Source organism: Callionymus lyra, chromosome 2 (genome assembly GCF_982586985.1).
Source record: "Callionymus lyra chromosome 2, fCalLyr1.hap1.1, whole genome shotgun sequence".
Classification (NCBI taxonomy): domain Eukaryota; kingdom Metazoa; phylum Chordata; class Actinopteri; order Syngnathiformes; family Callionymidae; genus Callionymus; species Callionymus lyra.
The window spans coordinates 19,964,931-19,982,117 of NC_141819.1; the positions used below are offsets into that span (position 1 = coordinate 19,964,931).

Below are 17,187 nucleotides of genomic sequence, written 5' to 3' on the forward strand. Positions count from 1 at the left end.
TTTCATGTCTAATCCTGTAAGAAGGACACACATGCGCCAAATCAGCAAATCCAGAGGTTGTCAACAGAGACTGGGTTGCTTTTGAACTGGTCGACAGCTTTTTTTATGTTGTCGTTGTTGCTTTGGCTGGTGGCTACAGTAACCATAGTTGTTAGCAATATTCAAAACTTTTTAAACTACACCTATCTTGGACAGGCTAATGTTTTGACCGCTAACCAAAAGTTTTTGTGCACTTCCTGTCTACAGCCCACGTTTTATATCGGTCCAGAATAACGTGACAGCAGAAAAGGGTCTTAATATAAACGTTGTCAAGAATACTTGTTAATAAAGTCTTTATTAATATGAGTAGTGGTACTTAAATGATGGTAGGATGATGGCAAAGTGACTATGGTTAAGTTGTGATGATGTTAGATAGTATAGATAGTATAGATAGTATAGATAGTATATAGATAATATATATTTTTGTCAACTTGGTCAATTAGATGCGTATTAAAAATGGGTAATGATTAAGCAAAGCTGTTATCGTTAAGTCGTGTTGGGGGAAGGGGTGTGATGATCAAGTAAGGGTGATTATAAAGAGATGGTTGAAGAAAAAGGTGTAATGTTTAAAAAAAATGTACTCACCAGCTGTACGGTTAATGAATGAGCTGTCCAATGAGGTGCTGGCAGATGAGTCAGTGACCCTCTCCCGGGGCCACTTTTATACTAGTGAATCTGGGATTAAGAAACCCCGCCCTGTCGCCATAACAACACGGTGTGAATAATCAATCAAGGCAGTAGATACTTTTGAAACAAACATCAGATGGATTTTAGGAGACTAGAAATATAATTAAGTGTCGTGATGATGGACAGTAGACCACATCTTCGTAAGATTTGTTTATAAAACACTCTGGTGCTTTGATGTAATCTGCTTTTGGGAGCAGAGGAAGTAATAATCCCAATACATTCCAGATTACAAACCATTAAAACATTGACGTCAATTTCAGCTTTATGTAGGAGTGACCGTCGACAAGGTCAGCAGACGTGCATTAGGTTTTCCAACTGCTGAGCTTTTAAAGGCTCAAAGAGTCAACTCAATGACTTTGGAATCAAAGCAAAACATGTCAAACTGATCATGTTTGATTCAGCATACAAATTTGAAACTTTGTCTTTAATAACTATTATAACTTCAACTGTTGTGATGCATGTTTGGAATTGTATACTGAGTAGGGGGACTGGATTTTACAAGTTGGGCATTCAAAATAGTCACCATGATACCCTTTTTCAGAATGTTTTTCATCTTATAATTGCATGTTGTGTATTTTTATTTTAGTCAAAAGAGCGTTAATCTGGACCAGTAGTTTCTCTTAACAAATCAAACAATAATAACCAGCTGAAGCAGAGTCAGCTGCTTTGATCCTGACCAACACAAAAAGAATCAGTGGCACAGCTGATTGTATTTTCTGGTCTACACAGGTGCTCTACACAAATAGTAACTTTTTTTTTCTGTGAGAAACATGTATAAAAAGGGAACAAAAACATCTAGGAGTTTTAACAGTATTACATGTGTTGTCATATGTAAAGTATCCTTTTATAAACCTTCTCAGATTTGTTCAATATTTTGTAATTTTTGTCCCCCTATGTTGTTTACCACGTTACGTTTTTGTATACTTTGAAATGAGATAAGGGAACACACACAATTTAACACCATTTAAATCCCACTTTTATGAATAAGCACGTTTTTTTAATTATTCACAAAAAAATCCTAATATTAAAAGTGCAACATTTGAATTAACAGCAGGCACCACAGATGTTTATTGACTCTATTAAAATAAACAGATAAGACACATGTTTGCATAAATAGCAATGTAACTGCACATTGTCCTTTTAAAATAAACTCAACTGAACTGAAGGTGTTGGTGTTTGTGTTGGTTCATCCCTGAAGGTGTCACGTTGTCGGCTTCTTTAACAGTCTGATTTCCATCTTTAAATAGGTCTTCAGGTTCTCATCTAGAACATTCTCCTCAATGGCATCGAGTGCTTTGTCACATCCATCATTATAATACTTCAGCAGCTCCTCTGCATGTTCAATCCAAACACAGTTGTGGCAACCACTCATGCAGCAGTGGGTCGGGGCGGGAGGAGGTCCGTCATGATGTGACCGGCTAGTGTCCGATGGTCCTCCTTCTGCTGTTGCAGGAGAAGATGGAGTGTCAGGTCCAGCAGACCTAAAGTTGATCCCACAATGCAGATGCAGACGTGTCAGGCGACAGGAGAGCGGTATGGGATTCTGACAGACGACACACAACTGGGGACAAAGGAAGATTATCAAAACTCTGTATCACAAATTCTGTTCTAAAATAATGTTTTTCGTGTACTGTCCAAAAATCCAAGTTTATGTTATATACTCATCTTTGTGTGTATAGCTTATAAATGTTTCTTCTCGTGATAGGCGACAAATTAAACGCCAGTATGAAGGCTATTACCTCAAAGATAAAATCCTCAGTCAAAAATGGTATTATGTTGACTGTTTACCAACAACAAAACGAAATATCAATCCAGAGCCTTCAGAGCTCAACTTACCTTCTGCAACATGATCGACGACCTAAACGCATTGCCAGCTAAACCAAACATTATCCCAGGGTAAATAAAAGGAGTTAAAACCTTAACTTATTCATTTTAGGTGTTTTTGATGTTCAAATTAAATTACAAACGTGACAGAAAATCGTCTCAGTAGCCATAACTAAATCTAAGGGCAACTAGAGTGACGCCATTCATCCCGGAAACGCAACCTTGATAATAAAAAATGTGATTGGCCGATAGAGAACGTCCCGACCAATCGCCTGCTGAGTAGATATAACATAAACCAATCAGGACAGACGAAGATCTGAGAAGGCGGACATTTTTTTCACAAGTGTAATTACAATAATTTTCAGCAGATGTCGCTTTTGTACGTCTTTAATGACACAACAGAACAGATGGGAATTAAAGCGAAGAAACAATCAATACAATTCAGCAAATAAAACTGTGTATTATTGTATTTAATATGCATGACTGATACCTAAAATGAATAATTTAAACCCAGTAAGACACACATATTTCAGTATATTGTCAATTCAATTATTCCTCAAACATGACTGAAATATAATCAAATTCACCATAACTAAGACCACCTCTAAATTAAAAAAAGATGTTGTGAAGACCTCTTGTGAACAAAGTGACTTTAAGAACTTGAGGTCCCTCGACATGCTCTGGTCCACTGGAGCAGCTTCTTGGTGAGATGAACAGGGACTGGAGTTCCCCACAGCACTGTGTGTTTGCAGGTCGCTGTTGTGGATACGACACATGGAAACATAGAAACTGCTGGCATGAAAAAAGCTGGAGAACTACACACATAAACCATTATATGTTGGTGCTTTATCGAAGTCAACTGTATTTATAGTTTAAATAAGGACAACAGATGTGTGGCGTCTTCATTTGCGCCCCCTGGTGTTCAGTTGATTCACGGCATGGACTTGAGCGCTCAGGTGTTTTTTTTTCTACACAGCGGCCTCTTTGTATGAGCAATACAAAGACCCCAATGTTCTGTTGCTATGACAACTGAGCGGCCATCGACTACCTCAAGAAACAGAGAACTACAAAGAACTTTGTTAACAAGGGGAAATCTTTCAGTTTGTGCGTCACTTTAATAAACGTTTATGGAATAAACTTTATTTTTGTACATTGATGTTTTTTAATTAGAACACATTTTTTGTTCTAATTTTCTATTTTTAGTCCAACAGAGGGTACTGTAGTCGAGGAGAGCCAGTGTTATGTTTTAAGGGAAATGCAACATATTTACACCCCCTATGATCAAATAAGCTCCAACTTTTAACTGTTTCTGCCTATAGCATCAGAACAAAACTCATTTCAACATCATACTCGCAATGCACACCTGAGCCTTTTTGCTCCACTTAGCACCTCTGGAGAATGCTACCAGATCCAGAATCTCCTATACCTTGCCATGATAGTGCCACCAGATCCAGGATGCCCTTCATGGCCCCGTGTGGACTCTCCTGTTCCAGCTCTACACTGTTTTTTCTTCTCTCCATGTCCTTCCATTCTCCCCTCTCTTTCTCTTTGCATCGTCCCGTTTCTACTTCTCCGTCCCAGCCGGTCACAGCAGGAATCTGTCCACCCTGAGTCTGGTTCTGCCTGACGTTTCTGCCTGATAAAAGGTTTTTCCTTGCCACAGTTTCTCAGTATGATTTGCCGGGATGTGTTTTTTCTCTTCCATATCTATATAGTGTTCGTTAAACTCCAATGTGTCTTGAGACAACTCTCTTATGGTTTGACACTTTAAATACAATTGAATACCTAGTATTTTCAAAGCTTTGCTCAAAAACATGACACTACTTTACCCCAGAAGTCTAGAAGTCATCTGAAGTGGTTAAGACAAGGTGATGCAGAAATTGTGCAAAGGAAAAATATTATACTTTTGAAATTGCTGATTCCACTAACACACATGTTGGATATATTATCTAGCTTAACCAATTAAATTAAGCATTTTGTTTACCACATCCTTGCTACAAGGTTGGCAAGCTGAGAACCTGTATATGACATATATAGGGACACATATATAGGGACACGTAAACAAACTATAATACACACTCTGACATATGGATATCTACATGTTCTTTAACTTTAGAAATAATCATCTATTTATCTAATCCATACTGTGAAGAGGACACATGCATGAATGCATACATAGGTTAAAATAGGTATAATACATTTTACAATAATATAGTTTGTTTCAACATATCAAATCATTTTTTTTAAAGATTTATTTTCCAGAAACAGCGAGAACAAACAACAAACGCGTGAGACAGTCATTTCAGGAAAAGAAATGTCCAGCTGAAGACATATTTGTTTAAACTCTCCTGTGGCGCTCACTAACTGTGTTTACTCTGACCCTTTCTCTTGTTAATGATTAAGTTCCTGGGTGAGGCCACCCGAAGGAGGCGATGGTTGAGCAGAAACAGACGATGGTCCCTGAAAGCATCGTGTGTTCACCAAAACTCTGTGCAAGAGTGAGACTGTCTCGGCTAATGATCAACCTGCAGTTTAAATGCTGTAGCTACTTAGTTATGGACTCAAAGAGAGGGATCTGTCACTGTATGCTTACAGAATCAAACCAGAAAACATTTTTGTTTAAGCAAAAAATGTTAAATTGCTTGTATGAAACATCCAAGAGAGAAACATCAAGATCCAAGCAGGAATCTCAACAACACAACAAACGAAATGAGAAAAAGAAAAAAAGGCATGAAAGGCATCTTAACAACCTTATCACAACAAAAAACACACACCACCTTTGTCTGTCTGGTTTTGTGACTGGTGTCAGTTCAGGCCATTATTTTGTTCCCCACATGTTCACCGGAAAAACATTGTGTGTCCGTGAACAAGATGCCGCAATGTCAGGGGCTAAAATAGATCTTAAGACACTCGACACGGGCTTATCGGGGCCTGCAGGTGGATCAGTCATAAATCATTGCATCTGGACCACAAAGAAGGTCAACAGGAGGAGAAATGAGATACAAATATGTTCAAGTATCTTTATATTTTTCTCTCTAAACCAAGAGTAAAACACTTTAATCTCCTTTGGTGAAATTCTGAACACTTATAAATCTTCTAAATTAACGAGAGCAGGCACAATACTTGGCAAGGAGTGCCGTTACATAAAAACAATCTACAATCCAAAAGTACCAAAATCACAATATGTATCATAAATAAAAAATCCAAAATAATATTCAAAACCAATTCCACTATAAATTATAAACGATATAAACACAATGCAAAAAGTAAAGCTCATAACATTGTTCTTCTTTTGTTTACTCTCACTAACACCTTGATTACTGTGGACCATAGAAGTGAAACATACATTTTAGAATTGATGATTTGAATGATTCTATAGCGTGGTGCTTAGATACAGCTCAGTGATTGTCAATAATAATAATAAAAAATATTTGGGAAGAAACAAGTTACATCTTGTTAAGATGTGGCAAAGTCAAGCAAGTTATTTTACGTGACTCAGCGGCGTGACATTTGGAATCTTAATAATTATTTAATATTTTGCTTAAAATGTATTTACAGATGATTTCCTCGAACGTGGTTCATTCCAGGCCCGTCCAGACCTGACCAACAGTTGCTGAATTTAAGTTCTCTCACTTCTTCCTCTGAGCGTTGGTCGCTGAAGACTGGTTTTTATGAGTCCCTGCTGACCCTGCTCCAGGACGTCTTGGCCAAACACGTAGTCATTATAGGTAGGGCCAAATCCCCTGGAGGACGCGTTAGGAACTGCATGGTGTTCACCAGTCAGCGTTCCTATGTCGACCGTTCCCCTGCAGACAGAGGGAGAAGGAGCTGCTATCAGCAATCATTGAAGCTGAAGATTACAAATGCTACACACAAACCCGAGACCAAACGTATAAGCAGAAAACATTTACATGTAAACATACAACATAAGCCCCAAAGGGGGAAACACAAAACATGATCACACCGACAGCAGAAAACCAACAACAACAAACACTGGTCATAACATGTTTAACAAAAGGAGCAAAGACACAAAGGACAGAAATACCACCAGAGTAATAGTAGAACTCAGCAGAAAAAGAAAAGAAATGTGAGCGACAAATCATGGCGTCAACATACATTGTGTCCATTGATGCCGTTGCTGACCTCGTTCTCCATGCTGACGCTCTCAGGTGCTGTGTTGGCACTTGCTCGGGGAATGATGGTGTTGTGGGTCAGTTCGGTTGGTTTCTGGAGGAGGTTCAAAATAGATTAATACATGTATGGAGTGTGTCTGTGTGTGAGTGTGTGTAGCCATGTCTCACATTGGCGGCTGCTTTACTTATGAGAGCCAGTTCTGTCGGCTGGTAGACGGAACTTCTCATTTGTCCTGTGTAGCCGCTGTACGGCGAGATGGGCTTAGAGGCTGAGACCAACAAGAACACAAGTAATTAATGTACATTTTAATGGAATTTTTTTAACTTATGAAGCCCTTTACTTTATACTTAATTAAAAAAACGTTTTAATTAATAACTTTTATCACAATATCATTTGAACGTATTATATTGATATATAATATATATACACCAACATACTCTGATCTCTTCTTAATGTAATTTAAAATGGTTAATTACAGTGAAGGTCAGATGTTGAACTACCTTGATATTGTCATCGAGCCATTCTTACTTAAATTGTTGTGTCCATAAGAAAGGCACTTCCTGTCATAATGTTGACAGTGGATCGCCTCTGTTCCCTCATTAGCGCAACAAGTCTCCCTAGACAATGCTTACATCAGTTGTCATGGAGACGGAGGTAAGGAAGTCAACTCCCAGTATTAAGCTGATGTAGCATAACGTCTCACGGACACTTCACTGAACGAGCGATTCTTTAAAATCCCAACATGACACACCATGGATATAGAAGGACACACACACACACTCTGTCCATTGGGACATAAACAAGGTGATACAGAACAACTGCTTCTGTTGAAACAATTCTTTTATGCAGATTATTATTCTTTGTATCTATACACGCACTTCTACATACCTTTGTCAGGCTCATCCATGCTGAAGGCCTTGTTCTCCATGAAGACACTCTGGGCACTCGCTTCCTTCAGGATGTTCTCGTAGCCGACCCCTCTGTTTGGATATGAATCCTCACTGAAGCTCGGCTGACCTTCCTCTTCACCGGTCAAACTGCACAGCCGAGGGATGGTGTGAAACACCACAAACACCCAAGCATTGACCACCAGGGCAATGGCCAAGGTTGGATCGTCCATATTCTGACCGCCGGTCCGCTGATTGCCGTAGACGTACATGGTGATCCACGCCACCCAAATGCACACGGACAAAAAGCTGGAGACGACGATGAAGGCCGCTTCTGTCTTCCACTGGTGGTATTTTCCCGCCATGACCGTCAGACCGGACACCAGAGTGGTCAGCAGCAGAGTCATCACGTAGATAAGGGACATGACAAAGTCCTTGTTGGCAATGTTACACGGCGTTGATGTCTCCCTGCCCGAGTCCACTCCGTCAGGAGGAGGCAGAGGGTGTCGGACGATGGTGATGATCAGCCACTCCGTGTTGATGATGACCTGTATCAGCCACAGCCCCAGAGCCCCCAAGCATAGGACCCAGACGCGTGGGGAGTCGTTGCGTCGGGCGAGGACGTTCAACCTCAAGCTCTGCATCAGCATGCAGGAAAAGCAACCGGCAAACAGGACGCCAAAGAGGAACCTCCTGGAGCTACATGTGGAGAAGTCCTTCCCCACGATGAACGCAAACGTCAGGCCGAAGAGACCGGCCGTCAAGACCAGGAGGCACAGATGCAGTGGCATGGAACTCCGGCAATTCCGGTTTTGGACAAACGGCAGACTGGCGAGCAAAGCGATGAAGAGAACGATGCAGACGGCAACGCCGGCGACCACGAAGGCTTCCACTGCGATGCCCCAGGCCACACTGAGGTCACACAGGTTGAAATACAGAGAGTCCACATCGGCCCCGCAGCCATTAGGGGTCATGTTCGCCGCCATTGCAAGACTGGATTGTACCGATCCCTGGAAACAAACAGAATGAGTCAAAAGTCTGATGAGGTGGGGTTTTTAAAAAGGTGACGCGCCCTCACTCCGTCACGTGTTACACCCAGAATTAACACAAGAATCTGATGTTTGAACAAGAATAATTCTTATCAAGGAGATTTAAGGGCTCTTCAGAAGAGTGGATGACTAAAGACTCAAAACCGTGTAGCTCATTAACCACAGTTCAAACACACCGAGGGGCGTCAAACCTGCAGCCTATTCTGCTGAATAATACCGAATGCTTTATTCCAAAATACAAACACTTAGGAACACACACTAAGGGTTAACATAACCAAGCACTGAATGATAGAAAATCATTTGAATGTTGAGTTATTGATTATAATGCCAAAGAACTTGTGTTGACCAACGCTTAAAGACAAACAGGAAGCACCCTCAAACTGATTTATCATCAGCGTTAACATATCTTTCAACACTGGTTATGTTAGAATAGCAGTTGCTTTTCAGCATCTACACATTGATTTTTTATTTAGAATATATAATGGTGTGATGCATAAAGAAACGAATAATGTAATGTCAGTATAGTGGCTAATGTACAGTAGTAGTAAACAATTTTACAAACTAAATTACAAATTTAAAAACTGTAAAAAAAAATATACAAACGATGAAATAAAAAAAATTTAATGAATCAAATGAACCAATTCTGACACAAAATGACAATCTCTTGAATAAAAATTCATAAACTCGGACAAAATTACAATTTCCTGAAAGAAGATGAACAAACACTAAAAAAAAAAACAATTTCCTGAAACATATCTATACATTGAAACAAATTGACGAACTCAAATGGAGGAGATGTTTTGAGAAAATTCAAATACAAATGAACCATTTATTTGAATAAATATGAGACACTAAACACCTGCCAAAGAACTTGTGTTGACCCAACATAGTTCTCCAACTGTAAATTACTCAAACTAAATAAAAAAACAATTGTCAATATAGAAGGAAGAATAACTATTCAAAGTCCAACACTTAAAGGAAACGGGCGCCACCCTCAGAATGTAATTCATCATCAGCGTGAGACATCTTTTAATACTGATTATGAAACTCAACTGATGTAGCAGTTACTTTTCAAAATGTACATGTTGATTTTTAATTTTTAAATATTTAATAGAGTAATGAATAAAGAAACCAAGTAATAATAGTATTCTTAAAACATGAATACGTTTGTATTATGTTCCGTTACAACATTTCAAATCCCTCGTTTTCAAATATGCAATATTTTGTGGCCCCTGGGCGAGATGTGATAAGGGTCTCTGCCTCCGTCATCAAACATGTATTTGTGGTCCAACACAGGTAACTTTAAAATACTCTAACCTGATGGTTAGGAAATGAAACATTTACCCTTTGTAACCTCCCCTCATTACCTTGGTTGGAAAAAGCTCCTTGAAAACCATTACATAAACCAAAATAATTTATAACGTTAAAACATTTTTTAACAAGAGAATGTGGTTTAATACAAAAAATAAAGGCGACAAAATTCCTTAGTCACCGTCTAACAGAAAGCAATTACTAACTAGGCATGATGCATGAAAACTGAAGAAGTATTGAGTGAAATAAAATAATTATATATATATATATGTTATGACTTTAATTCCAAGCATGTATATATATACATATACATATACGCTTGGAATTAAAGTCATAACATACAGTATAGGTCTTAAGCTTCATCACTTTGAGAAGAGGCAGTTAAATGTGAAGAAATACTTTGTTTACAGTTTTTACACTGATATCAGAACATTTGTACTAGAATCATCTTTGTTTCCCAGTAAAAGGGAAAGACAACAACAACAACAACAAGCACACGAAATGCCAAGAAACTGAGGTCGCATTATCGCACTTAACTTTGGGTTAAAAATAAGGAGAAAATAAACGAATATATACAAATAAAAATGCAAATATTTCGAGATAGAGATTCTCCATGTTCACATTGGTGCTTTTAGTTATAAATATATATAATAAGACAGCGTCAACCAACAAAAAACGATGCTGAAATGTTCTTAAATCTTTGTCTAAAGTCTCACCTGGTCTCTTCGCCTCCTGACAGAATATCCAATCACCAGACAACAGTCGCCAACAGACAGAAGATAAATGTTAGAAAAATCAATTTGCACCGGAAGTTTCAAGAAAAACACGATCCTCGATCTGAGAATTAAAACCTGGTGACCGACCTCCCTCCTCGTCCCAGTCAGACAAACAAACACGCACACGCTTACGCGCACAACACACCTGCCCCAGGTACGCGGCGGCCTCTAGCGGTCGGACTGAAAATAAGCCATTGAGAATTTTTTTTTTAACATACTCGACGACTTTTCAAAGATGATAATTTATAAACAACATGGATATTTATAAGATTAAAGATTTATCGGATGTTTTTTGTTTGTTTTTGAGTTCATTCTAAAATATCTGTCCCCCAAATTTGGGCATATGCGGAGCTCCGACTCATGGTCAGTTGCGCAACCACAGTCCACATTTAAAATCTATTATATTCATTTATTTGACTAGTATATTGAAATTACTAAGAGGTTGTCGACAAATGATTAAACCCACGTATTTGGTTATCAAATGAAGAATCAGAATCAGAAACTTTTATGGCCAGTTTTGTAGACGCAACCTAGATTTTTCTGTGCAAGCAATACTGTATAAAAAAATAAAAAAGGATAACACACAAAATAAGCAATAGAAAAACTGAACCAAGCACCAAGACAGCCATTCTGCGGCGCCTAAGAGAAGTAGGCTAAGCAACAAATCAAGAATCCATACATATTTATACATTATTTTTAATCGAAAAACCAAATAATTTTCATAATGATGTCCGCAAAGAAATAAAGAAAACAAACAAAAAACAAACCGCATTGTCCTTAATGAGAAATTTAAAGGGCCCGATCAGAAACAGCAGCTAAGGGGGTGGTTTCTGCGATGAGGTGTGTGATAAGCTGGTTCACACATATATGTACACAAACACACACACACTCGTATCTGCCTGTCATCAGCAGCTCAACACCTGCTGGTCAGGACCAGAGGACGAGGAGAGATTAGAACTTCACCCCTCTCTTCCTCTCCTCCTTCCCCACAGTTCACATGCTTTTCTTGACCACCCCTCATCTTTTCTCCTCACCTCCGTCTTGTTTGCTCCTCCTCCACATCTGAACCCCCAACATCCCCCTCCACCCACCACGTCCCCTCCAGCCTTCTGTTGATGTTGTCGTGAGGAGCTCTCAGGGTCTTCTTGTCACATGGTGATGTGAACTCCTGCTCCTCTGATCTCAGTCTGCAGCTCATCTGGCCTCGGTGGGACTCTGGACTCCTGCTGGACAAGTGGGCTCACGAAGGTCCACATCTGGATTCTCAGCGGACTGACAAACTCGTGGATCTTCCACATGTGTGTGTGTGTGTGTGTGTGTGTGTGTGTGTGTGTTATTGTCAGTACAATAAGAAACAGAAATCCATAGAAACAACAAACATTTTCCCATAGAATGATTTTCACTCTTCACTTCCTCCTGGAGTGTTGAAGGAAATATGGAGGAGTGGAAATCTACCTGCTGATGAGCTTGTGGACGTGACTGTTCATCTGTTTGTGCAGCAGGAGAGTCCTGTGTGTGTGTGTGTGTGTCAAGCTAATGTGTGTGTGTCGTTGTGTTTAAGCAGTGCAGGGACCTTATGTGTTGGAGCAGAAAACGTTCTATCTTTTTTGTGTCATCAGCAGAAGAGAAGATTCTAGAGTTTCCTCAGCGAGAAACAGACGACACAGCAATGAAACAGATCAGCTCCAGGTTGGACAGGAAATATCTGAAAATGCTTCGTCCAGTGTTTAACGGAGGCAGTGTTTGGGGGTGAAACACCTTTTCAGAGTAGAAACAAAGTTAATATTATCATTTAGGAAATTTAGTATATGTGGTAAAAACTATATCAGATCCTGGACATCATTTTATAAACTTTATTAGGGATCCCAACCGTCTCACCACTCTTACTACAAGACCCATAATGCACTGCAACAGTAAGCTTAAAGTTAATGTTTCCACAGAATTTTCTGTCAACACGTGAAGTACTTTGATCTTGGATTATATTCATGGCCCAATGTTCAGATAGGAAAAAAATACAACAGCATGACCAGAAAAAAACTACAACGTGTGTTTGTGTATCTGCATCTATGTATGTTTGATCGTATGCTGACGATGGTGTTCTGTATTTGTGTGTCTCCTACCTTTTAGAGACTTTGTGTCAAAGTGTGAGTTTGTTCAGTTCAGTTCAGTTCAGTTTATTTAAATGGTAATGCACAGTTACATTAAAAAGATGGCTGCACCAGATTTAGCACAATGCTTTATATAGAACCTATAATTTATATAGAAAGAGAACTCTGAAACAGAAGTTTTGTTTCTAAATAATTAGTGTTTTACTAATTATCACTGTTTAAAAGTCACAAGCTAACATTTTTTAAGATCAAATCTGGTGTTTTTTTTCAAAATAAAGGTGGTGGGGTTTGAGGGGTCAACTGCTCTGGGATATGTTGCCAAACTAAGGCATGTGGCCAACAAACTCATTTAATGCGCCCTGCAAGTGATCTATATGTCTAGTTGTGGGGGGGGGGGGATTAATTGAATATACATTTTAAAGATTCAATAAAAGAGAATTTGGTGAAACATTGGGAAAAAAAAGTGTTGGTGGTGGAGTATGTACTGAAGAAGGCCAGAGTTTGTATTAGTATTGTACGACAAATAACAAAGACAGTGTAAACGGAGATTGATGTCACGTTCTTTTTATGCTTCCTGTTAAAGTGTAGACTCTTTAACACGTTTTTTTTGGCCCCAATCAGATCTCACAGGTAAAAGATACATAATGCTCACAATGCAATAAAGGAAATAGATCTTTAACAGTCCACGTCTCTTGGGGAATCACTTCGAGCCTGGAATGGAAGAGGAACCTTCATTGATTTGCAGGAGCTGAATGACTTTCTTAGACACTTCCTTGACTGGCCTCACCAGAGACCTGCATTGATTCATCAACGATCTGTCTCTGAAGAGTGTTGAGTGCTGCTGACACAGAACTAACACATATTCAACCTCCTTTTCTTTCATTTTTGTAAAGAAGAAAATACCATCACGAAGAATAATGTAGTTTGATGACTCGCCATGTCTTACATTAAAGTGTTTGTTAAAAAAAAATCAACAAGAGAAAGTCTACGCACAGTTTATTAATCACAGACAGTTAGTTTTAGATCCACCACTATACCAGGTGACTTCTAGTTCAACTAGAAGAGTTAAAAGCTGCTTTTTTAAAAATACTGTACTTTGAACACAGGTGATGGTCTAACGCTCACACAGTCTTTCTGTCAGTGCCTGGCGTGAAAGGGGCGGAGTCTTGCCTCCAGCCTTTGTTGTTGGCGCTGTACAAAGACGAGACCGAGGCGTTCGCCTGCGGAGCCGACTGAGTCATGGCGCGCTGACGAAACCTCGGGGCGCCCCGGAGCAGCAGAACGTCTCGCACCGTGACGCGGAACGGTTTACTGACGAAGCAGTACAGGAAAAAGTTCACCGCGGTGTTCAGCATCGCCAACATGTTGGAAAGGTCAAAGGCCAAGTGGACTCTCCAGTCGCGGTGCACCGAAGCCACGTACAGATGGTAGATGACCACCAGCGTCCTGGGTGCCCACAGGATGGCGAAAACGGAGGTGATGGCGAGAAGCATGGCGGTGGTCTTCCCGAGGTGGCGCGGCGGCGTGGACTTGTGCTCCTCCTGGCCCGGACGCTGGTGCTGCCTCGCCCGCAGATGATGGATGATCAACGAGTTCAGGACGAGGAAGATGCTGCAGGGCAGGAAGTAGATGATGGTCACGTGGGTCCAGATGAGGGCGGCGTCCAGCTGCGTGGGCGGGCGGCTGTTCCGCCACACGTCCGACCACCAGAAGAACGGAACGCCGGAAACCAGCGAGAGCGCGAGGACGGCCGCGATGATCTTCCGGGCGCGAGCCGGGTAGCTGATCTGTCGGTGGAGCAGCGGGTGACACAGCGCCACGTAGCGGTCGACCGTCAGCGGCACGGTGGACCAGATGGAGGCGTGGTTGGCCGCGAACTCGGCTGCGCTGACGGAGTGAAGAAGCAACTCCGGGACCTCGCGGTGAAAGACCGCCGTCTCCAGCAGGAAACCCACGAAGATGATGAAGAGCTGTGAGAGGATGTCGGAGCAGGTCACCGCCAGCAGGTAGCAGTAGAGAGCCCTCTTGGTGCGGCACGCCAGCCGGGTCAGCGCCACTGCCGTGAGGACGTTCACTACAATGGCGAGAGAAGAAGTTACATCTTAATATGATATCTTTATCATATTTTCCCTTCATTTTTCTCTTTTAAAATATAATGTTATTCATATTTAAGACCAACGTAATTATTTCACACAATTATTAATTTAATTATCATTTAATTTATTATTATTACTATTTATTTTTAGATTTCTAAAGAGCTAACTTTATTTAACCGCACATGATTTTATAATGTATTTTAATGAATTTCTGTGTGACTAACAAAATCAATAAATAAATAATAATAAATAAATAAAATAACTTTTATTTCAACATTTGTCGTTCCATATACTTTTGCCTAATTCTGCATTTTTTATACATTTTTTATTCCTCATATTTTTTCATTGTTTAAATACTAGTCATAAAACTAGTTTTTACAAACATATCATGATATAGATTTTATCTATTAGTTGGTAAGTGGATTTTGTGAAAACAAAGAATTTATTTTTGTCTTATTTTATTTATAGATATTGAACACATTGGCTCTATCTTTAGATCCATGTCAAATTAACTGAATCATTTTCCATGTGTATCACACCATCCCTGACACTGACACACAAACACACATTTAATGCCCTCAGGGGTCATTACAGAAGTGACCCCTAGGTCACATGACCCTGTGAATCTGTTGATCAATATCTAATCACGGTTAATTTGAAAAAGCGTTCATCACTCAACAGTCAAGGATAATGGTTTTTTTTTTAATCGATGAGAAACGTCAATTAAAGAAATAATGAATAGTTGAGGGTAATTTGGGTTCGATGGAAATGAAGACATTAAAAACAAAAATTAAAATGTGAGATTTATATATTTTGTACATTATTATCCATAAGACTTTATGACTGTAGAATGTAACCTGACTAGAGTAACAAACTTATCATTTATCTTTTATAGTCTTTTAAACCAAACTAAAACCCGGTTTAATGTGGGCGTTATATTCGCGGACCTTCATATAAAAAGGTTTTTCCACTAATTTACTTTTTTTTTTTTTTTTTAGTAAACTCGACTGAAACAAGCATCTGGACATGTCAAGAGTCACTGACTAATGTTACTTCCGTGAAAATATAATCTTTTTTTCAAAACAAAGACATCTTTAAGACAGTAATAATAAATAACACAACAATTATATATATATTTTTTTCTTTCTGTGCCTGGACCAGGGATTAGGGACTTTTTACATGGTTTCTATGACCCATTTTACAAAGATTTTGAGACCCATCAGCTTCTTATTACCAGGTACTCCCACGCAGAGCAGGATGCTGTAATAGATGACAGGGATGAAGCCCAGGACACACGGCGACCTCTGCAGTCCCTCTGGTTTCAGGTCCAGATACTGGTGGCCTGAATCCGTAGCATTGGGCCACTCGATCATGACCCAGGTGTTGTACCTGCAGCAAAACCCAGATTTACCATCTCAGGACAAACATGACGTGTGTGTTCCGTCTTCATGCTGTTGTGAAATAACTGACTTCACATATTAGACTCTGGGTCAACAGCCACAGATGTGCTGTCACTGACCCCTGATCCTGATCCATCACCTCCATCCTGTTTTCCTCTTGACTTGGTCGCTTCACTCCTGAAAGTGTGTTTGGATTCTCTTATGCTGAACCAACATCACGTCAGACGCATCACTGGACTCGGCTCAGTGACCCGAGGTGCATGTTCTTCAAGTAATCATTTCAATTTTATTTTAACAAAATATATCAGTCACTTGTCATTTACAAATAACATAATACACAAGGTTAAGGATTTAGTAAAGATGATAAATTCTGACAACAGTTAAAGAAGTATCAACGATAGACTTACATACAATTGTGCTCTTATTTGTGTGTACAAATACACTGATGACACAACGTATTATTGTATTTGCTGTTAAGCTAACACTTGGATTCAAGAAGGTAGTAAGTACGAATTAGTGGCAAATTAACAAGCTTAGTATTATATTGTGGGTAGAATTAAAGGTCACGTGATGCACATAGTTTCTTTAAATACAGCTCAAGGACGTGTTTTTTGGCAACAGCAGAAATGCTGCCACAAGTCAAGAGAATTGTGTAAGTTGATATGAGGAGCCGACCAGCCGATCAGAACATCTCACCGACAATAACAACAACAACAACGTCCATTCACCTGTTGCTCATGTTGCAGGTTGTCTGCCTGGAGGCGGAGCTTCACATCACAGGTGTAAATCCAGGTGAAGCAGCAGAAAGAGCTAACTACACCAGACCTCCGAAGCCACCATAGTTCTGATGGTCCAGATCTGAGGATTTCAGTGAAG

General features: G+C 39.8%; 3 protein-coding genes across 4 annotated transcripts in view; all 3 read right to left on the reverse strand.

The window, feature by feature from the left end:
- Window positions 1-1,764: 1,764 nt before the first annotated feature.
- oxld1 (oxidoreductase-like domain containing 1) lies at window positions 1,765-2,738 on the reverse strand. The gene is made up of 2 exons (XM_087782785.1): window positions 2,563-2,738; window positions 1,765-2,287 (listed from the first exon to the last, which is right to left on the reverse strand). Exons 1-2 carry the CDS (start codon window positions 2,611-2,613, stop codon window positions 1,928-1,930), a joined length of 411 nt encoding a protein of 136 aa, XP_087638911.1. The 5' UTR covers window positions 2,614-2,738; the 3' UTR covers window positions 1,765-1,927.
- A 2,068-nt stretch (window positions 2,739-4,806) lies between these two features.
- gprc5c (G protein-coupled receptor, class C, group 5, member C) lies at window positions 4,807-10,767 on the reverse strand. 2 transcript variants are annotated; one of them, XM_087782788.1, is made up of 5 exons: window positions 10,648-10,767; window positions 7,573-8,581; window positions 6,852-6,952; window positions 6,694-6,777; window positions 4,807-6,356 (listed from the first exon to the last, which is right to left on the reverse strand). In XM_087782788.1, the coding sequence occupies exons 2-5, from the start codon at window positions 8,555-8,557 to the stop codon at window positions 6,324-6,326; spliced, it is 1,203 nt and encodes a 400-aa protein (XP_087638914.1). In that variant the 5' UTR covers window positions 8,558-8,581; window positions 10,648-10,767; the 3' UTR covers window positions 4,807-6,323. The 2 variants fall into 2 exon arrangements, with proteins under 2 accessions (XP_087638914.1, XP_087638912.1); XM_087782786.1 differs by having other exon boundaries at window positions 6,667-6,777.
- Window positions 10,768-13,915: 3,148 nt separating this feature from the next.
- The window catches only part of gpr142 (G protein-coupled receptor 142), a 5,020-nt gene continuing 1,748 nt past the window's right edge, over window positions 13,916-17,187 (reverse strand). Inside the window, exons 2-3 of the mRNA XM_087783938.1 lie at window positions 16,146-16,300; window positions 13,916-14,889 (exon numbers count right to left, since the gene is read on the reverse strand). Coding sequence (XP_087640064.1) covers window positions 13,937-14,889; window positions 16,146-16,284 — 1,092 coding nt within the window. The 5' untranslated portion in view covers window positions 16,285-16,300 and the 3' untranslated portion in view covers window positions 13,916-13,936. The remainder of the gene's footprint in view (window positions 14,890-16,145; window positions 16,301-17,187) is intronic.